The sequence below is a fragment of the Dryobates pubescens genome, chromosome 11 (assembly GCF_014839835.1).
Source record: "Dryobates pubescens isolate bDryPub1 chromosome 11, bDryPub1.pri, whole genome shotgun sequence".
NCBI classification, from domain to species: domain Eukaryota; kingdom Metazoa; phylum Chordata; class Aves; order Piciformes; family Picidae; genus Dryobates; species Dryobates pubescens.
In genome coordinates this window covers 8,368,649-8,384,894 of record NC_071622.1, presented here as the reverse complement: position 1 = coordinate 8,384,894, position 16,246 = coordinate 8,368,649, and the positions used below count along the sequence as shown (strand labels likewise).

The 16,246-nt window shown below is 57.2% G+C and overlaps 1 protein-coding gene across 1 annotated transcript in view; it reads left to right on the top strand.

The window, feature by feature from the left end:
- B4GALT2 (beta-1,4-galactosyltransferase 2) overlaps window positions 1-10,130 on the top strand; it is a 43,641-nt gene extending 33,511 nt beyond the window's left edge. Inside the window, exon 7 of the mRNA XM_054165393.1 lies at window positions 9,926-10,130. Within this exon, the coding sequence (XP_054021368.1) occupies window positions 9,926-9,932 (7 nt within the window). The 3' untranslated portion in view covers window positions 9,933-10,130. The remainder of the gene's footprint in view (window positions 1-9,925) is intronic.
- Window positions 10,131-16,246: the final 6,116 nt, after the last annotated feature.

Genomic DNA, 16,246 nt, shown 5'->3' with positions numbered 1-16,246 from the left:
AAGAATGCTGTCCGTCTGGGGTGCTGGCCTTATCCTGCCCCCACGAGAAGCGTCGTTGTCCCCACAGCCACGCTCCTGTGTCTTGCACCCCATGGTAGGTGTTGGTTCTGGGCTTCTGGTCCTGAGGCACATCTGGTGCTCAGCCGGCTCAGGCTGTGCTGGGAGCTCCCCCAGGGCCGTGGGCATTGGATGGTACATGGGTGTGGCTTAGCTAAATTTAAAGGACTTTGCGGTATAAATATCCTTGATCATAAACAAACACAGAGGCTAGATGCTTATCAGGGCCTTCCTGGCAACCTCACTACACAGTGTGCTGGGCACCCGCCACAGCCTGCGGTCCTGCCCATGCTGTCCTCTCTACCAGCAGCACAGCCTGCTTCTGTGCTGCCCTACGGGGACACGTGTGCAGGGTCCTGCCCCATGCCGTGGCCTTGTTCCAATCCCACCGGGCTCTCAGCGGAAAAGATCCAGCAGCCGCTGCTGTTCCTCTGTAGATGTTGACTCTGGCGCTTTGCCGGTGAGAGCAGGGATAGCCCCTTGCCCTCTGCTGTCACCTGCTACCAGCCCAGTTTGCCCAATGCCTTGGGAATGGGTTTGTGTGGGAACACAAGGGAGTGGAGTTAGCATCCTGGCATGTGCTGAGGTTGGTGTGGGGGCACCATCTGCCTGGTGCTGGGGACCATTTTGGGGACCAGTAGCGCTGCTGGCTACTGGCTGGCCACAGAGCTGATCGATGGAGAGTCCTCAGGCTGTGCTGACAGTGCCCTGTGGGGACAAATCCCTGTGAGGACCAGATTCACAAAGAGGAGCAAGGCCAGGACCACAATACAGGGAGGAGACAGACTAAAATATGGAGTGGAGTTGGTGATGCTGGAGCAGAGCCAGGGACACATGAGCCAGGGCTGAGGGGCAGGAGTAGTCCCATGGCACTGTCAGGAAGATTCCATGAGCACAGCATCCATGGTCTGTCCCAGTCTAGCCCCTGCCTGCCAATCACAAGTGTCCCAACACTGCTGCTGTGGAGTAGCCCCTTGCTGACACCTGCTTGTATACACCTGAGTGCATTTGCACCTTCCCAGCCCAATCATCAGGGAGCTCTGGAGCTTTGTGGGTACCCCTAGGAACAAGGGCTTGCTGTAGGATGTGCAGCTTCTCCATAGCCCATGGGATGGGCTCTGTGCCCCTACCTGCCCCCATCTCCCTGCTCTGGACCAGGCTTTAGACCAGCTCCACCCAGTCCTTCCTGAGCTGTCCATTTTCAACCCCGGTCCTGCACTCTGCACCTCTCAGTGTCCCACTGCTCACATCCATCTGGTCCTAACCAACCTGCAGAGCCATGCTGCACAGCCCACCACCACAAAACTCCTGTTATGAGGCTTCTGAAACCCTCCTGCCACACTCCTGAGAGTGCCAGCACCTCCTCTGCCACCCATGACCGTGCCAGGAGCGTGGGCTGAACTGGAGGGGATGTTCTGAAGGGGATGCTGCCTCAAGCAAAGCTCCATTGTGCTATGCTGTGTTGTGGGGTGGCTGTGAGCCTGTGGGCATGCTGAGCTGACAGCGGGTTGGCCGCACCTTGCAGAGGTGTGAGGGAAAACCTCTGGCACGTTGGCACCTGGTAAAAGGTCACCCGAATTTGCCCAGAGCTAGTCCTCAGCACTGGCAGACTGTTCCCAGCTGGCTCAGATCCATCCTCCTCACCATCTGCAGCCCAGGGTTAATGAGTACCTCCAGGGTACACAACTGGAGGGTCATTAAACAGCAGTTGAACAAGCTGGGGCTGCCAGCAGCACTCGAACAAAGGGGGCTGATTCACTGTTTGCCCTGCAACAATATTTACTGTGACTGGGAGTGAGGGAATGTTTGTGCGGGGCAGGACAGCAAGGCGACACGGGGACCAGCAGGGAAGGGTGGCCATGCCAGGGAGAGCACTGCTCATGCTGCCACAGTCCTGCCAGCTGTAAGAAGGGTACTTGGCATGTCTATAGAGGGGTGCCTGGCATGGCCCAGTGTGCCTTTGACTCATTAGAGTCATGCACCCCATCGTGTCTATCTCTTCTTGGAAGCTGAGGCCACTGCGCTGCAAGGGACCATGCTCACTGCTTGACCTCCCCCACCCCAGCAGGCCACCCCAGCATCCTTGCCAGCATGTTGTCCTCATCATCTCAGTCTGTTCCTCATAGAGGCAAGGAGCTGGGCACAGAGAGGACAGGGATGGGGATACACTCCCTCAGGAGGCATCTACCTCCAGACTGTGGTGTGAGGCTGCTTATGGCTCAGGTGTAGCTGGAAGGGTTTCTGGGGTGTGACCCATGTCTCCACTGATCCTGATTTGTCTCCTTTGATGTCCCTAGAAAGCCAGTGGAGGAGGGTCGTTCACTGACTAGCTCACTACCTAATTAGCCCTGACTGACATGTATTCAGTCATTATATTCATCCTCACACATACGTGTATGCACATACACGTCAGTGTGCACAGTTGGCAGCCCCAAGGCCAGGACACCTGCAAAAGAACATGCTGCCTTCCCTGGGAGAAGCTAAGACAAGAGAAGTGTTCAGCAAGGACAGCACTTCATGCCAGGGCCTGCCACGCAGCCAGCCTCCCTAACACAGTGGTGATGGGCTGGGACACGCAGGTTATGTCCTCCCCACAAGACCTCCAGCTGCTCTGGCTCCCAGCCATCTTGGCACTGCCTGGCACAGCCTTTTCCCACAAATGGACATGTACTGCATCTTGCTGGGGCATCTCTCTGCATCCTGATGGGATCATCCTCCAACCCATATACAGGGATGGGGCTGTTGGTGGATAGTGGCTGTCAGGAGCACTAAGTGCCCTCCAGCACATGCCCCCAGCACAGGGACCATGCTGCCCATGGTAAGAGTTCATGTGCAGATGCAGGCTGGATGAGCAGTTGGTACTGACCCCAGCTTTCTCCCCAGCATCCCACCAGTTCATCAAGACTTGTGTACATGGGGCAGAGGGGTGCTGGTCAGGTATGACAGCACTGTGGGTGCCCTGCCCTGGCAACAGGTGCTGCCTGCCCTGCCTGCGCAGGCTCACAGCACAGCAGCCCACCTGCACACCCCTTCCTGCCCCTCCGGCCCCCGCAGTCTCCTGTGCTGAGGGCGGAGTGGGGCAGATTCCTTTCCAGGTGGAGGATTTCTCTCCTTGGGAGCAGTGAATTATCCCCACCCTGTCACACACAATCTGTCTGCCTCTCCACGCGCCTGCTTGCCAGGCTGCAGGCATGGCGTCGGCCCGGTGTTCATCACGTTCAGCCCAGGCTGCCTGTGTCCTTGCAGCCTCAGCAGGGCTGAAGCATGTCTGAGCACTGACAGTGTTAGCTTGGCTAAGGTGGGAACCCAAACCTCCATCTCCAAAGTCCTGAGAGCATCCTCAGCACCCACAGCAGGGTGACAGCTGGTTCCACTTCTCTCCCTGCTCTACCCTGGCCAGCTTAGCTCTTGCAAAACCAGACCCTGCCCCTGGGTCCCAGCAGCCATGGGCTCAAATATGGGTCCCCAACAGTGCTGACTGATGTGTGCCCTCACGTTGACCCCCTGCATGGGTGAGAAGTGCAGGGGGCAACTGACCCTGTGTGTCTCTGTGCTGCTCTGGCTGGGGACTGATGCAAGCTGAAGTTCACTGTCCAGGCATCCATCCCATCCTGGGTACACCCTGGCCACCAGAAACACAATGTCTGAAGACATTGGATGGGTTTTCCAAAGTGGACCAGGATACCAAGGCCTGGGAGTGAGAGCTCTGGGATGTGCCCCTCAATCAACACAGTGAGGAGCTGGGCAAATGAGCTGGAACCAGGTCCCCAGCCAGGCTCTGACAGCCAAGGCATTCCCTTATTGTGGCACCACAGGGGGGTGGGAATGAATTCAGCCCTTTGCTATCTACTCCTTGCCGGGGGCATCCTCATCCACCTGCTTATGGTGGGGAGCAGTAGGAGAGGGGACAAAAGCCTGTCATTACATAGCCCAGAGAAGCCTCCCCGTGCCCAGAGCCAGCCCCCTGCCCTGCTAATCACACTCCCCTTGCTGGTCATCCTTCATTCAGTCCGGATGAAAGGCAACAGCAGGGGATCCAATTAGAACCCAAATGACAGGCTGGGGCAGGGATTCTGCTTAACCTGGCCTGGCCCTAGGCAAACATCGTTCTTGGTGAGGGCTCTGGCAGAACAGCGGGGAGGACAAGGGAACAACAGGGACGTGGTGGACTTGTTGGAGCCCTTGTGTCCAGCACCCTTGCCCTAGACACTGCTGTGATCTGCTGGCACTGGAGCCAGGGCAGGGGTTGCAAATGCTGCCCACATGTTGCTGCAAGAGTTCAACCTATGCTGTGCACATTTGTGTGTGTGCCAGGCATGTACACACGTATGTTCATGTGCCAGATACAGCCACCCTCTCCAGTCCAGGAGTACATTCCTCCAGTGATGTAAATGGCTGCTGTCCCATTTGGGGCAATGCTCTTGTCCCTGTCTCTGCCATGCAGCTGCCACTGGCTGTGGTGGGCAGAGACTCCCCCCCTAAATACCCACTTGAGGTGCAGCCTGGCCCCTACCACAGCCCTATCCCTGGACCCCCACTCCAGTACCCTATGGGGACAATGGGAACCTTTGAGTATTCCAAATATGGCTGTCCCCCAACCTGTGAGGCTAGATAGGACCACATGAGATGCCCTCTGCTAAGGCATCTGTACTGATCAGTGGCCCCAAAGTCTGGATCCCTGAGGCTGGTGCATGGTCAGTCGCTGGGGGCCAGCAAGAAGAGGATGCAAGGCAGGCTGCAGGAGCCCAGGCAGGGAAGGGTTATGGCTGCAGCGGGACAAGGTTCCAAACACTCTCCCATCAGGATTTATGAGGCTCAATAACCAGATGTCTGTGGCAGGGGTGGAAGGGACAGCATTAGGAGAGCTAAGCTCAAAGGCCCAGGCTCTAGACACCAGGCACTGTGGGACTCTATTCCTCTTCCACCAGCTTCCTTGGTCCTCCTTGGGAGGAGACCCTAACTCAGAAGTGGGGCTGGCCAGTACTACTCCTCCATTCCATGGGTTGCCCCAGCAGTTTCCCTTTCATTTACCTCCTGCCCTGGTACTCAGCCACAGCAACTGCCATGACACCACACTGGATGGGCTCCTGGAAAGGACTGGGATGAAGGGAGTCCTTCTGGCCCTCTGATGGGGATGCAGCCCTTGTGTCTGGCAATGGTACCAGAGAGGGTTTCAAGCACAGGGTTCCCTGCCAGGGAATTGCCCCACCCAGACCCTGACTGGCCCTGTGCTCCCCAGGTAGCCCTTGCTCCAGGCAGGGAGAGCTGTGGGTAATTACAGACCCTGGCAGCAATGTTAATCACTGGTTGTGGGAGTAAAATAAACGGAACAGGTTGGGATGCCTGGGGGCCTGAGCCTGAGCCTCCCCTGACCCAACCAAGAGCCCATGTCCTGCCTGTGTATGTCCAGAAAGAGGACATGGAGACACAGCCTATCATGGCCTGGAGGGAAGTGTTCCCAGGACAGTTCCCTGGATGCTGGGGACACTGAAATGGGTCTGGCATTGCCATGGTACCTGAGCGCTAAGCTCCATCTTTTCTTGAAGGATGCTCCAGGACTGCATGGAGCTGGGCAGGGATGTTGTCTTGGTGTCTGCAGCTTCTCCAGGACTTCACCCAGCACATCTCTTCTGCTACACTCTGCATCCATCTCCCCATGTGCAGAAGGAGGGGTGAGTGAGCAGGCATATGAGTTAACCTGCTGCTGGGGCAGGAGTGGTTGCATGGCCTGAGTTGTCCCGGGCAGGCTGTGGGCATAGCAGGGCTTACAAATCAAGTGGCTCCCACATGTCCACCTGTAGCCACAGCTACATCCTCTGCTTAAAACCCCATCCTCATGCCTAACGTGGAGCTGCAGGCAGCTCTGGGTGAGGAAGGGTTTTTCCACGGGCAGCATGACTTTGGCCAAAGGTCTGGGCTCTCCCCAAGGCTGAGCATCCCTGCGTGGCCAGTACCATCCTGGCAGTGCCAGGAGAGCCACGCTTACTAGAATCCAGTTCCCACCCCAGTGGACGCCTCTCCTTCGGCTCTAGCACTGGGAGATGCCTGTCCCCACTAGCACTGATCCTCCCAGCACGTCTTCCAGCCATGGCGGCAAACAAGCGGCGCCTGTGCTGCCCGCCCAGGCCTGACTCGCCCAGCCAGTCCGGCTGCCCCAGCCACCCAGCCGAGAGGCGGCAGGATTCTTCCCGCGCCGCCCAGCCCCAGCGTGACTCAGAGCCTGGCCGCAGCCAGCACTCACAGCCCCGCTCCCCACCGCCTGCCCAGCAGCAGGCAGGCAGGGCAGCCACAGCACCACAAGGAGCCAGCCAGCACCAAGGTGGAATGCTGGAGCTGGGGCACGAAGCAGGTGAGGCAGGCCAGGAGCGAGGGTGATACATTGCCCCATCTTGGTGCTCCAGGAACTTGTCCATCCGGATAGGGAAGAGGCAGGTGCCAGGCAGCCATCCGGGAAATCGCAGCAAGACTCAACATGACTGGCCTGACAGGCTGGGAAAAGCCGGAAAGAGACAACCCGGCCTCTGTGTCACGGCTTGGAGCCACCGCTCTGGGGAGAGGCACCAGGAAGGGATTGGGGCTGCTCCCCAGCCACCTGCTTGCACGAGAGCTCACCAACCTGCTGCTGAGTGAGCCAGCAGTGCTCGCTGGCACACTGCTGTGCACTGGGAACTGCTACAGGGGACACTGGCATGTGGATGCATGTAGCTCAGGTGAAAGGACACATGCCCTGACACCACCTGCATCTTGCAGTGCACACCCCTGTGTGCCTACATACACCACCCGTGTGCACAAGCCTGGCAACCCCTCCATATCATCCCCCCAGGCACTGTGCACGTCTGCACATGTCCCACACACATGCACAGGCCTCCCCACATTCCCCAAACGCTCCATGCCAACACTGGTGTCCCCCATACACACATCCACACACCAGGTGCCCCCATCCAAACTCTCGTGCACCCCTCACACGTGCACAGACATATTCACACCCTACAAACTGCATACATCCCCGTGCACACCCACCACATCTATGCATACCCCACCTAGGCCCACATCACGTATCCCCCACAACATCCACATGCACACCCCTTATGCATGCAAACCCAACTATGTGTCCACTCACCCAGTCCCCTTCACCCCCACTCCTCCCTCTGCCCCATGGCTCACTTCAGGGTCCTGTTTACCTGCACTCCCATGGGGACACAGACACGTGGCACACCCCCCCGGATAACCCCAGACCACATATCCCCACACTCCTGTACACCCCATATGCACAATGATCCCCCCTTATCTGCTCCCCCTCAGGCTCATCCCAGTGTGGGGCTGTTAAGGTTGCTGGGGCATGTAGCCTCTGGACTTGATCTCCACCCACATGGCCTCCACACACATGGCCACACTGCCCTGGGCTTGGCCATGGCTCAGCACCTGATGGCACCAATGTGAGCCCATAGCCCTGTGGGAGGGCAGCTGGGGTTGGAGTTGCTGCTGTGCCAGGGGACTGTTGCACCACACTTTGACACCAGGCTAGGTCTTGGGAACCGCTGGCACAGCTTTGCCAAGCCCTACAGTGGATTTGGGGAGTGCCATTCCAGGATGAATGGATGGGTAGTGGGAGAGGTGTGTGTTCCTTGCCAACAGTGAGCTGTTCCAAAGGGATGCTGGGGGCAATGTATGGGGGAGACCCATGCATACCTCCCTCTGCACACCATGCCTATGGCATCCTCAGCACCCAGGGCTACTTCTGTAAATGTCAGGCTAGCTCTGGTGCTGTGGAGGGTGACACTCTTCATGTTTCTGGATGGGGATGTGGGGCAGTATAGATGACCCTGAGCAGGGATCCAGGCTGGAGCAGGCTGGGTACTGGAAGGGCAAGGTTGTTGGCAGCACTACTGCAATCTTCAAAAGAGCCAAGCATTATGGCAAGCTAGGGCAGGAGGGGGCAGGAGGTGAGCAAGGCCACATGCAGTGTGTGGAACTGGGGAGCTGAGGAGTAGTGTTGGAGGATACAAACCCCTTCCCTGGGCCACTTGGGGCAAAATGTACAAGGGTAGGTGCCTCCAGCTCCATCCAGGGTGCAGGACTCCCAGCACCAAAATGCAGGGAACCAGGGATGGAAATATAGCTTGAGGGCAGAGGAGGGCACCCTGAGGACCCGTACTAGGGACACGTGCTCATGGCCTTACATGGAGCCATGAATGGCCACTGGAGCCGGTGCAGGCTTCTGGCATGGCTGGGCGTGGGAGAGGGTTTTGGCAGTGGAGGTGTCAGTGACTCAGAGCTGAGAGGAATGTGGAAAATGCAGCCCAGCCACCGCGCCACGTGAGGTGCAGGCAGGGCCAGGCCTGCCGGCGCGGCTGGGCTCCAGTGCCGCGTGCGCTGTGCCGCACTCAGCGATGTCAGATGGGGCAGTGAGGGCACCCTGCTGACGAGGCGCTGCCAAGGCCCTAATTAAGTGCGTGGGTCACTGGGACCGGTTCAGCTTACTCTCCTCAACAGCATTGAGCAACTGTGTGGCAGGCTGGCATGGTGTGGCTGCCCACCCAGTTGGCAGCAGCAGCAATCTGGGATGTTTTTGGGAGCCCAGGGGCCACAGGTCTAATCCATGCCTGCTGCAGCCCTGTGCTGGTTGACAGCAGGAGGTGGCAGCTCCACCACCAGTGATCACCAGCAGCTGGACAGGGAGAAACAAAGCTGTCTGGGATGGTAAGGTTTCTGGGTGTGGGAAGTGGGGATCACAGTTCCAGGCTTGGTTGCCCCACCACAGTGTGCCACTACCCTGGTGCTCATGGATGGTGTCCATGCCCTCACTATCCTCTAGGCCACTCAGCCCAATCCCAGCCCTCCTTAGGTGTGTTTGCTCCCAAACACATCCCTTGCTTCTGCAAGAAGCTCTTCAGGGACCACCCAGTCCTCCCAGGACTGCAGGTGATAAAAGATGCTTTCCCACTCCCACCACACCAGAACAGGTAGAGGGTAGTTCTGGAGACCAGCTGTAAGACTTGGAGCTCTGGCATTTTCAGGTGATGTTGCCTTCAACCAGGAATGGAGAAGACCCCACAGGAGCAGATGGCAGCAGTCCCTGAGCACTCATGCTCTTCACCCAGGGCAGAGCTTGCAAGTCCCTCTGAGCAGATACAATGCATGTCCAAAGGGAAGCAGGTAAGGGATTTAATGTCACAGAGAGAGGGAAGGGATACAGAGAAGTGGGTCCTAGCTGGTGGCTTTCCTGGAGCATCCCAGGAGTGCAGGCAGGACTCAGACTGGCAGTCCAAGAGGAACAGGGCCAGCTGCAATCTAATTAACCAGGATGCTCAGTCATGAGGTCAAAGCCAGCAGAGAGGCCAGGGACAGAATGAATGGCAGGGGCTGAATCCAGGCTGCAAAGCACAAGGAGGTTGTTGGCATCTTCTCTTCTACCTGTGACTGCACTATCGAATCTCCTCCTGAAGTAAAGACAGCTCCCTGGGGGCAGAGTGGGATGAAAATAATGTCCAGAGATTTGGGTTGAGGGGGAACAGCCATGTGATGCTTGCCTGATTGGCCCCATCCTCCCAAGGGACAACTTGGAAAGGCTAAGAGCAAGAAGCAGAGGTGTTTAGGAAAGTGGGAGCACCCCTGATTTTGGGTCCAGGGAGATGTTTACAGGCAGGACTGCTTCAGATGCCTGAAAAAGGGGGTGACAGCCAAGAGTGAAGCTATAGCTGAAATAGGGATGTCTGGAGGCAGAGGGCACCATCCAGACCACGGGCAGTGAAAGGCAGGAGGGCAGGAAGCTGTGGGGTCAAAGTGAGTCAGGTGTGAGTCACTGCCAAACAAAAGGTGAGATGCTTGGATAAAACCGCAGCTGATTCAGAGTTTCCATCTCTTCCAGAGGGTGACTACAGAGGATGTCCAGGGACCTGCCGGGATCCCCTTCGTGTGGAACAAGTGCCAGGAGGAGACAGCAACTGCACCTTGATGCCTTCGGGATCCCGGAACCCAGACCTGTGGGAGGGAGCTTCCTGCCTCCCTGTCCAGCGCCGTGTCCTGTGACATGGAGGGTCCCAGCAGGAGCCCATCAGCCAGCCTGGGAACCTGGGCTAAGAGCCCATACCTTCCTGGAGTGCTCAGGCAGAGGCTGTTTGAATTAAACAGGAGAGATTTCCCCCTTATTAGCGGGCTATTAATCACATTCATTTTTTTTTAGATTGTGCTGTTGCACAAGAGGTTGAGTAACAGCCTAATAACAGGCTGTAAATCTCAGTTTGCTCTCCGGGAGATTACAGATGTTAATAACAGATAATGACCCACAACTCACGAGCTGCTCCTCTCCCCCGCCCCTTTGATCCCTCTGCTCTGCCCCTCGACTACCCAGCCCCTAGGACTGAGCGAGGCTGCAGGGAAATTCCCCAAAATGCAAACTGCCAGCCAACTACTCCAGCAGCATCACTCAGCACTGCTGAGGTCCAGCTGCTCTGCCCTGCCTGCAGAAACCAGCTCCCGTTAACCCCAGACCCTCCTGCATTTCCCTACCACCACTTGTGCTGTCACCCTGCATCACTCCAGAGGGCTGATTCTGGGGTCTTTGGCTCTGTGCACTGGTTCACACAGCCTATATTTAGCCCTGGCAGCACAGGGAGCAGCAAAGCATCAGCACATCCACACCTGAGCTTCTGCAGCCCAGAGGTACCAACTGGGAGCTGGTGCAGGTCCCAGGGAGCTCTGGTGTCTGAAGGGCTTGGGCAGGATGAATAAGGCAAACAGGGCTTGGCTTCCACTCTGCTAGCCCCAAGCCTGCCTGATGCCAGACCCCAGGCATAAATGTCCTCATCCCATGTCCTCCCTGTTGCCAACAGTCTGAGAGTCTGGGCCTCATGCAGAGCCAGGGGCTCCTCTTGAGCTTGCTACCATGCTGGATGTGGCAAGACTAGAGTACATCACATGTTAACAAGGAACCACTGCACCAAGCCAGGCATCCACTTGCTGCAGCAGCCACACAGGAGCTAACCTCTGCAAAATCTTTTGGGGAGGTTTCCAAACCTGGTCTTTTCAGGTCTGGTCACTTCAGGCCTGCTGCCCCATCTCTACCTGTCCCTTGATCCAGGGTCTCCTTCCCAGAATGGGGGCTGATCACCTGGACACATCCTGATGTGACTTTACATCCTCCCTGAGTGGGTGCACACACTGTCCACATCCTTTCTTTGAGATGCACCCAACCCAGTGAGCCCCAGAACAACAAAGTGAGTTGTTGGCTATGCGGGGCTGGGCTCAATCCCTCGCACTGCTCTGGGGACAGGGATGGTCCTCACCCTCTCACTGCTCTGTGTACTGATTGGGAGGCTGGAGGAACTTTGCAGGAGAGTTTGCGTGCATATTGCCCTCAGAAGTGGGATGAGAGGGAGAAAAGGAGTGGAGGATTACTTCCTCCTGACCCTGTCAAGGGTTTGGCACCACTGAGCCAGGGTACAGGAACAGAGTGACAGCTTTTACCACAGGGTGTGGAGCCCCTCCATCCTCAGGCCCAGAAGACATCTCCTGTAGGTGCCAGCCATCCTTGCCAGCATGCTCCCAGTGCCTTGTGGGGTATGGGCCCACAGCCACTGCTGTATGGAGGGCACAGGGGCTGGCAGGAGCCATGGAATGGGGCACAGGAGGAGTCATCTGGCAAGCAGGGCCAGTGAGGATGGTGACTCACTGGTAGCTTTCCCTGAGAAGCATCCCACTGTGATCACCAGTCACACTGAGAAGCAATGAGCAGCTCTGCCTCAAGAGCTCCTTCCCCAGCATGTGAGAGGTTCCTGACCATATTCATCCTCATTTCCAGCTGGCCAGGTCAGGTGTGGGGCAAACATTGGTGGGGTCCCATCCCATGTGAAGGCACTTGGTGTCCCCCATCCTGCTCCTTGTAAAAGAGTGCAGATGGTTGGAGGGCCTTGGGTGCCCCCCCAGGCCAGGTAGCCCCCTGTGTGAGTGTTCCTGCTGTGCTGGTCATACCTAGCTGCTGTGCACACATCAGCACCATATGATAACAGTCTCTGGCATCAGTGTGAGTGCTTCTGGTGAGGTATGAAGAAAGACAGGGAAGCAGTTGTGTTTGCCATGAAGGGTGACTGCTGCTTGGAAGCCACAGAAGAGCACCCCAGACAATGGCAAGCCAGAACAGCCAGCACCTCTATGCCACTGCATAGGTGTCCTCATATCCATCCAAGAGCACCACACCATCCCCACAATGGACCTGGGAAGCTGGTGTAGATAGGCATTAGGAGAGCTGTAGCCAGGACTCCATCCAAGCAGGGCTTGATCTCCATCATCTGCAGATAGCAAAGATTATGCAGTTACCTGTGGGAGTCCTCCTGAGTTGGGGCACAGAGTCACCAGCCCATGGTGTGGGAGCAACCAGAGCATCCCTTCAGATACAGAGATGGCTCAGGCCTGTCCTGCTTGCCAGTGCACTGTGATGACACCTTGGGGCATGGGGAAGTGTCCTCTTCACAACCAGGGAAGGGACTCTGGGGGAGTTCTGGGGTGTGCAGAGAGAATGAGCAAGGAGGAAAGTGCTTTCTCAAGAGAAGGAGACATTGATTGATCTGCAAGCACACCTTGAGGGATGCAGCAGCCACAGCCAGGCCACCCTGCGGTGCTAGCTGTCCCACCCAGCCTCCAGCACCTGCCACCCCGTTAAGTGCATGCCAACTGGTGCTCTCCCTGCCAGTATGTGGCACTAGGTCTGCTGGTCATTTCCCTAGGGACACCTCACAGCAGGATGGGGATGGTGACACTCCCTGGTACAGGGAATGTGGGCCAGAGCTGCCCCAGCCAGTTTCCTTTCAGATGTTGTTAGTAACCCTGCACATGAGTCACAGCTTTTGTGGGTGCTCCTGCCCTGCACAGGCTCTGCAGCCCCCTCCCCAGCCTGTCCACAGCAATGTTCTTTCACGACCGGTGTGAGGACAAAAGTTCATCCGTGTAGCCCTATGGGGAAAGGAAACCTCAGCAGCGAGGTGCTGAAGAGGGAGGAAGACAAAGACGCAGCGATGTGTCCATTCCAACACTCGGGGAGTGTTGGTGACCCTTCTCCATCTTTGCTCCTTGGGGTTTCCAAGGGCTAGGGCCTCTCAGGAACGGGTTGACAGAAACCCCGGCAGTGATGAAAGGTGGTGGAGGGGAGGTTTGTGGCCGGGGGGCTGCTATAAGAGATCCTAAGACTTTTGATATGCAGGAGCCTCCGGACCTGCTGATTGCATTAGCGGGTTTAGTGCCCAAGCAGGCACCCAGCACCCGTTATCAGGAGCAGACAAGCTGCTAAAGGGCCTCTTTCCCATTTTAGATGCAAATGACCCTCCAATTGTGGACTTGGAGGGCAGAAGTGCCCCTAAATTACCGTGGAAGTAGACCTGGCTGGAGACAAAAAGGTTCCCAGGCGGCTTGAGTGGCCCCGTAATGGTCCCATTGATGTCAGGTGAGGGACATCTCAGCCTCAATGCCTTCCCGAAACCAGTCCCTTTCTGGGAAGTGCAGATTCCCGGAGGCATCTCCCACCATCCCCACTGCCAGCCCAGGCTGCCCTCATGTCCCCCTTGCCTGCCACTAATGTCCCCAGGGCTTGCAGCTCCTGCCCCCAGGCCTGGAGCTTGGCTCTGCTCTCGCCTTTGAAGTGCATCAAATTGGGCTAATAAGCTAATGGGAGGTGCTTCCACCAAGCCCTCACCCAGAGGGGCTGAGGGAGGCGATTCTCCACCCAGGGCAGGGGTAGTCCTGGTGAGATGATCAGGCACACAGACAAAGCACCCGCACGGTGTTCCTCCAAGCCCCAACATGTCCCAAGCCCCTGTGCCTGCCGTGACCCATTTGCACCAGGTTAGCTGGAGCAAGCTCACTGGGTCAAACCCAGATTTGAGTCACCTCAGGAGCATCCTGGCTCCCTAAATTCACTGAAGTGCTCAAACTTCCTCTGGGATGCGGCAGCCCCTGACTCCGGAGGGCAGTAAGGAAAGCTTTTGTCATCCTCCTCTCAGCACCATCCCAGTGCTGCTCTACTGGCTCCAGGGCACCTCATGTCATTCCACATCCTCACTTCATACCAGTCCCCTAAGCTGCTCTGTGCCTTCCCTCAAGTGGGAGGCAGGTTGCTGCCCACTGCTCCATGGTTTCTTACCCCCCTTCACTGGGCTGTAAGTTTGTGAGGGCAGGGTCCACCAAGAACGTACTGTGGGGAATGCCTGGGATGCAGGGCTTGGCTCCCCTCCTGCATGCTTCCTTGCCCACTGCCCCAGGGAGAGCTCTAAAACTAACCCCACAGAGCTGCCCAGCTCCATGGAGAGTTCCATAACCCTAGAGATTTCACTGCAGCCCCGCAGAAACTCCCCCAGCCACAGAGCAGAAGGAGGGGGCAGTGGTGGGGCCAGGATAGCCTTACAACTCTAAAGCCCTGGGAGATATCTTCTTGAATGCCAGCCCAAACTCCCCTTACCCCCTGGTATGGGCTCAGTCATGCCCTGAAACCCCCACTCCAGCAGCCTCCTCACCCTTACATGTGTCACGAGTTCATTCCATGTATCCAGAAGGGGAAATGGCTTTAGGGCCATTAGCCCTGGGAAACTCCCCTGAGTCCCCTACACCTCACAGTGTGTAAGGTACTTGGGGAAGCAGGAGAGACTGGAATGGCATGATGTAGAGCAGTGGTCCTGCGTGGTGCCTCATAGCCACCAACACTTTCCAAAACAGGGAGGCAGGCAGGTGCTCAGGGCATGGCCTCCACGTCCGTCTCTGCAAAAGCACAGAGCTCTGCTTTGATGTAGGTGGAAAATTCCCTGTTTGGCCAGGAATCTGTGGGGCTGGGGACTCCAACACGAGCTATGCTCAGTGAAGAATTAAAAGTGTGTTTTGTTGGAAAGATTTTTCCTCTCCTGACTGGGGAGGTGACATCCGAACCTTATTTTTCTTTCCACGCTGGGACACGTGCCAGCGGGGCTGAGTGGTCCCCGGGGAGCCACAGGGCACCATGGCTGCGGTGAGCCCCTCGCCCGTACCTGGGAGTTAGTGGGCGAGTGGGACGGCGATGCAGCCGGGAGAAACCGCTAGGGATTGGGTTTGGGCTCGGGGCTGCTTGCCTGTAGCCTGATCACATGCCGAGGTCGGGCAGGGAGCCGGCTCGGCTGTGGGTTTTAAAACAGCATGTTGATTGCCAAGGACCCTCCTATTCTGCCGTGGGCTGGGTGGATCCCGGTCCCGCTGTGCACCTTGTGCTGCTGGCGAAGTGCTGAATGCCTGGCCGGCTCCGCTCCAGCGCTCAAGTGGGGCTGGGAGGCAGGGAGGGATGTGCTGGCAGCTCCTGACATTCACTTGGCTGTGGCCGTGCTCGGGAGCAAGCAGCCCCTGGCCACCTCTGGGCACCTACCAGCCAGGCAGGCTGCTGGCTTCCAGTCATGGCAGTGTAATGCCCTGGAGTAGCTGGAGAGGATCATCCCCATCTCCAGTCATTGCCCTCAGCACCTGGGGGTCCAAGGGACCCTTCACCCCAGGGTGGTGGTCTCTGATTTGGGTCAATGTTTGTGAGATAGCAGTAGCTCTTCTGCCTGATTCTTAGGCAGGATCAAACTGGGGATGCCACACCAGTGGCACTCAGGAAGCGAGAAAAGCAGAGGGTATGTGCTGGGAAAGCTCATGCTTCCCTCTAACCCTTCCAATCCCTCCCTTGGGGCACTGCACCACTATCCCACCACTTATGAATGGCAACCAAGTGCCCCTGGAAGCAAAACCTTGTGAGAACCTCCCCTCCAAGGAACCTGCTGCCTCACCAACCCTGCACAAAGTTTGGGGATTGAAGGCTATATTAAGGATGTTCCTCCATCTCTGGGTGCGGGCGCTGCCCTGTGGGACAGTGTCAGCCAGGCACAGACTGTGCTGGAGATGGGGTTCTGTGGCTCCCACTTGACCAGCTGTGGTACCACCAGTGCTGCACACGCGTGTGCATGTTCACTTGCAGATGAGCTTGTGAGCTTCCTGGGGATTATGCTCGTGCTGTGAAGCTTCCAAGCTTGATGGTTGCTCTGAGGCAACCCCTCTCCATTACCTGAAATAACTGCAGCCCCAGTAGAAGGGAAGGCAGGCATTAGACTCTGGCTCTGTAGTGATCTTTCCTTATCCCTCTCCTGCCTGCCTGGATTCGTCTCTGTCCAGAGCAGAGCGCTGCTCTTGTCTCAGCCCAAGAACA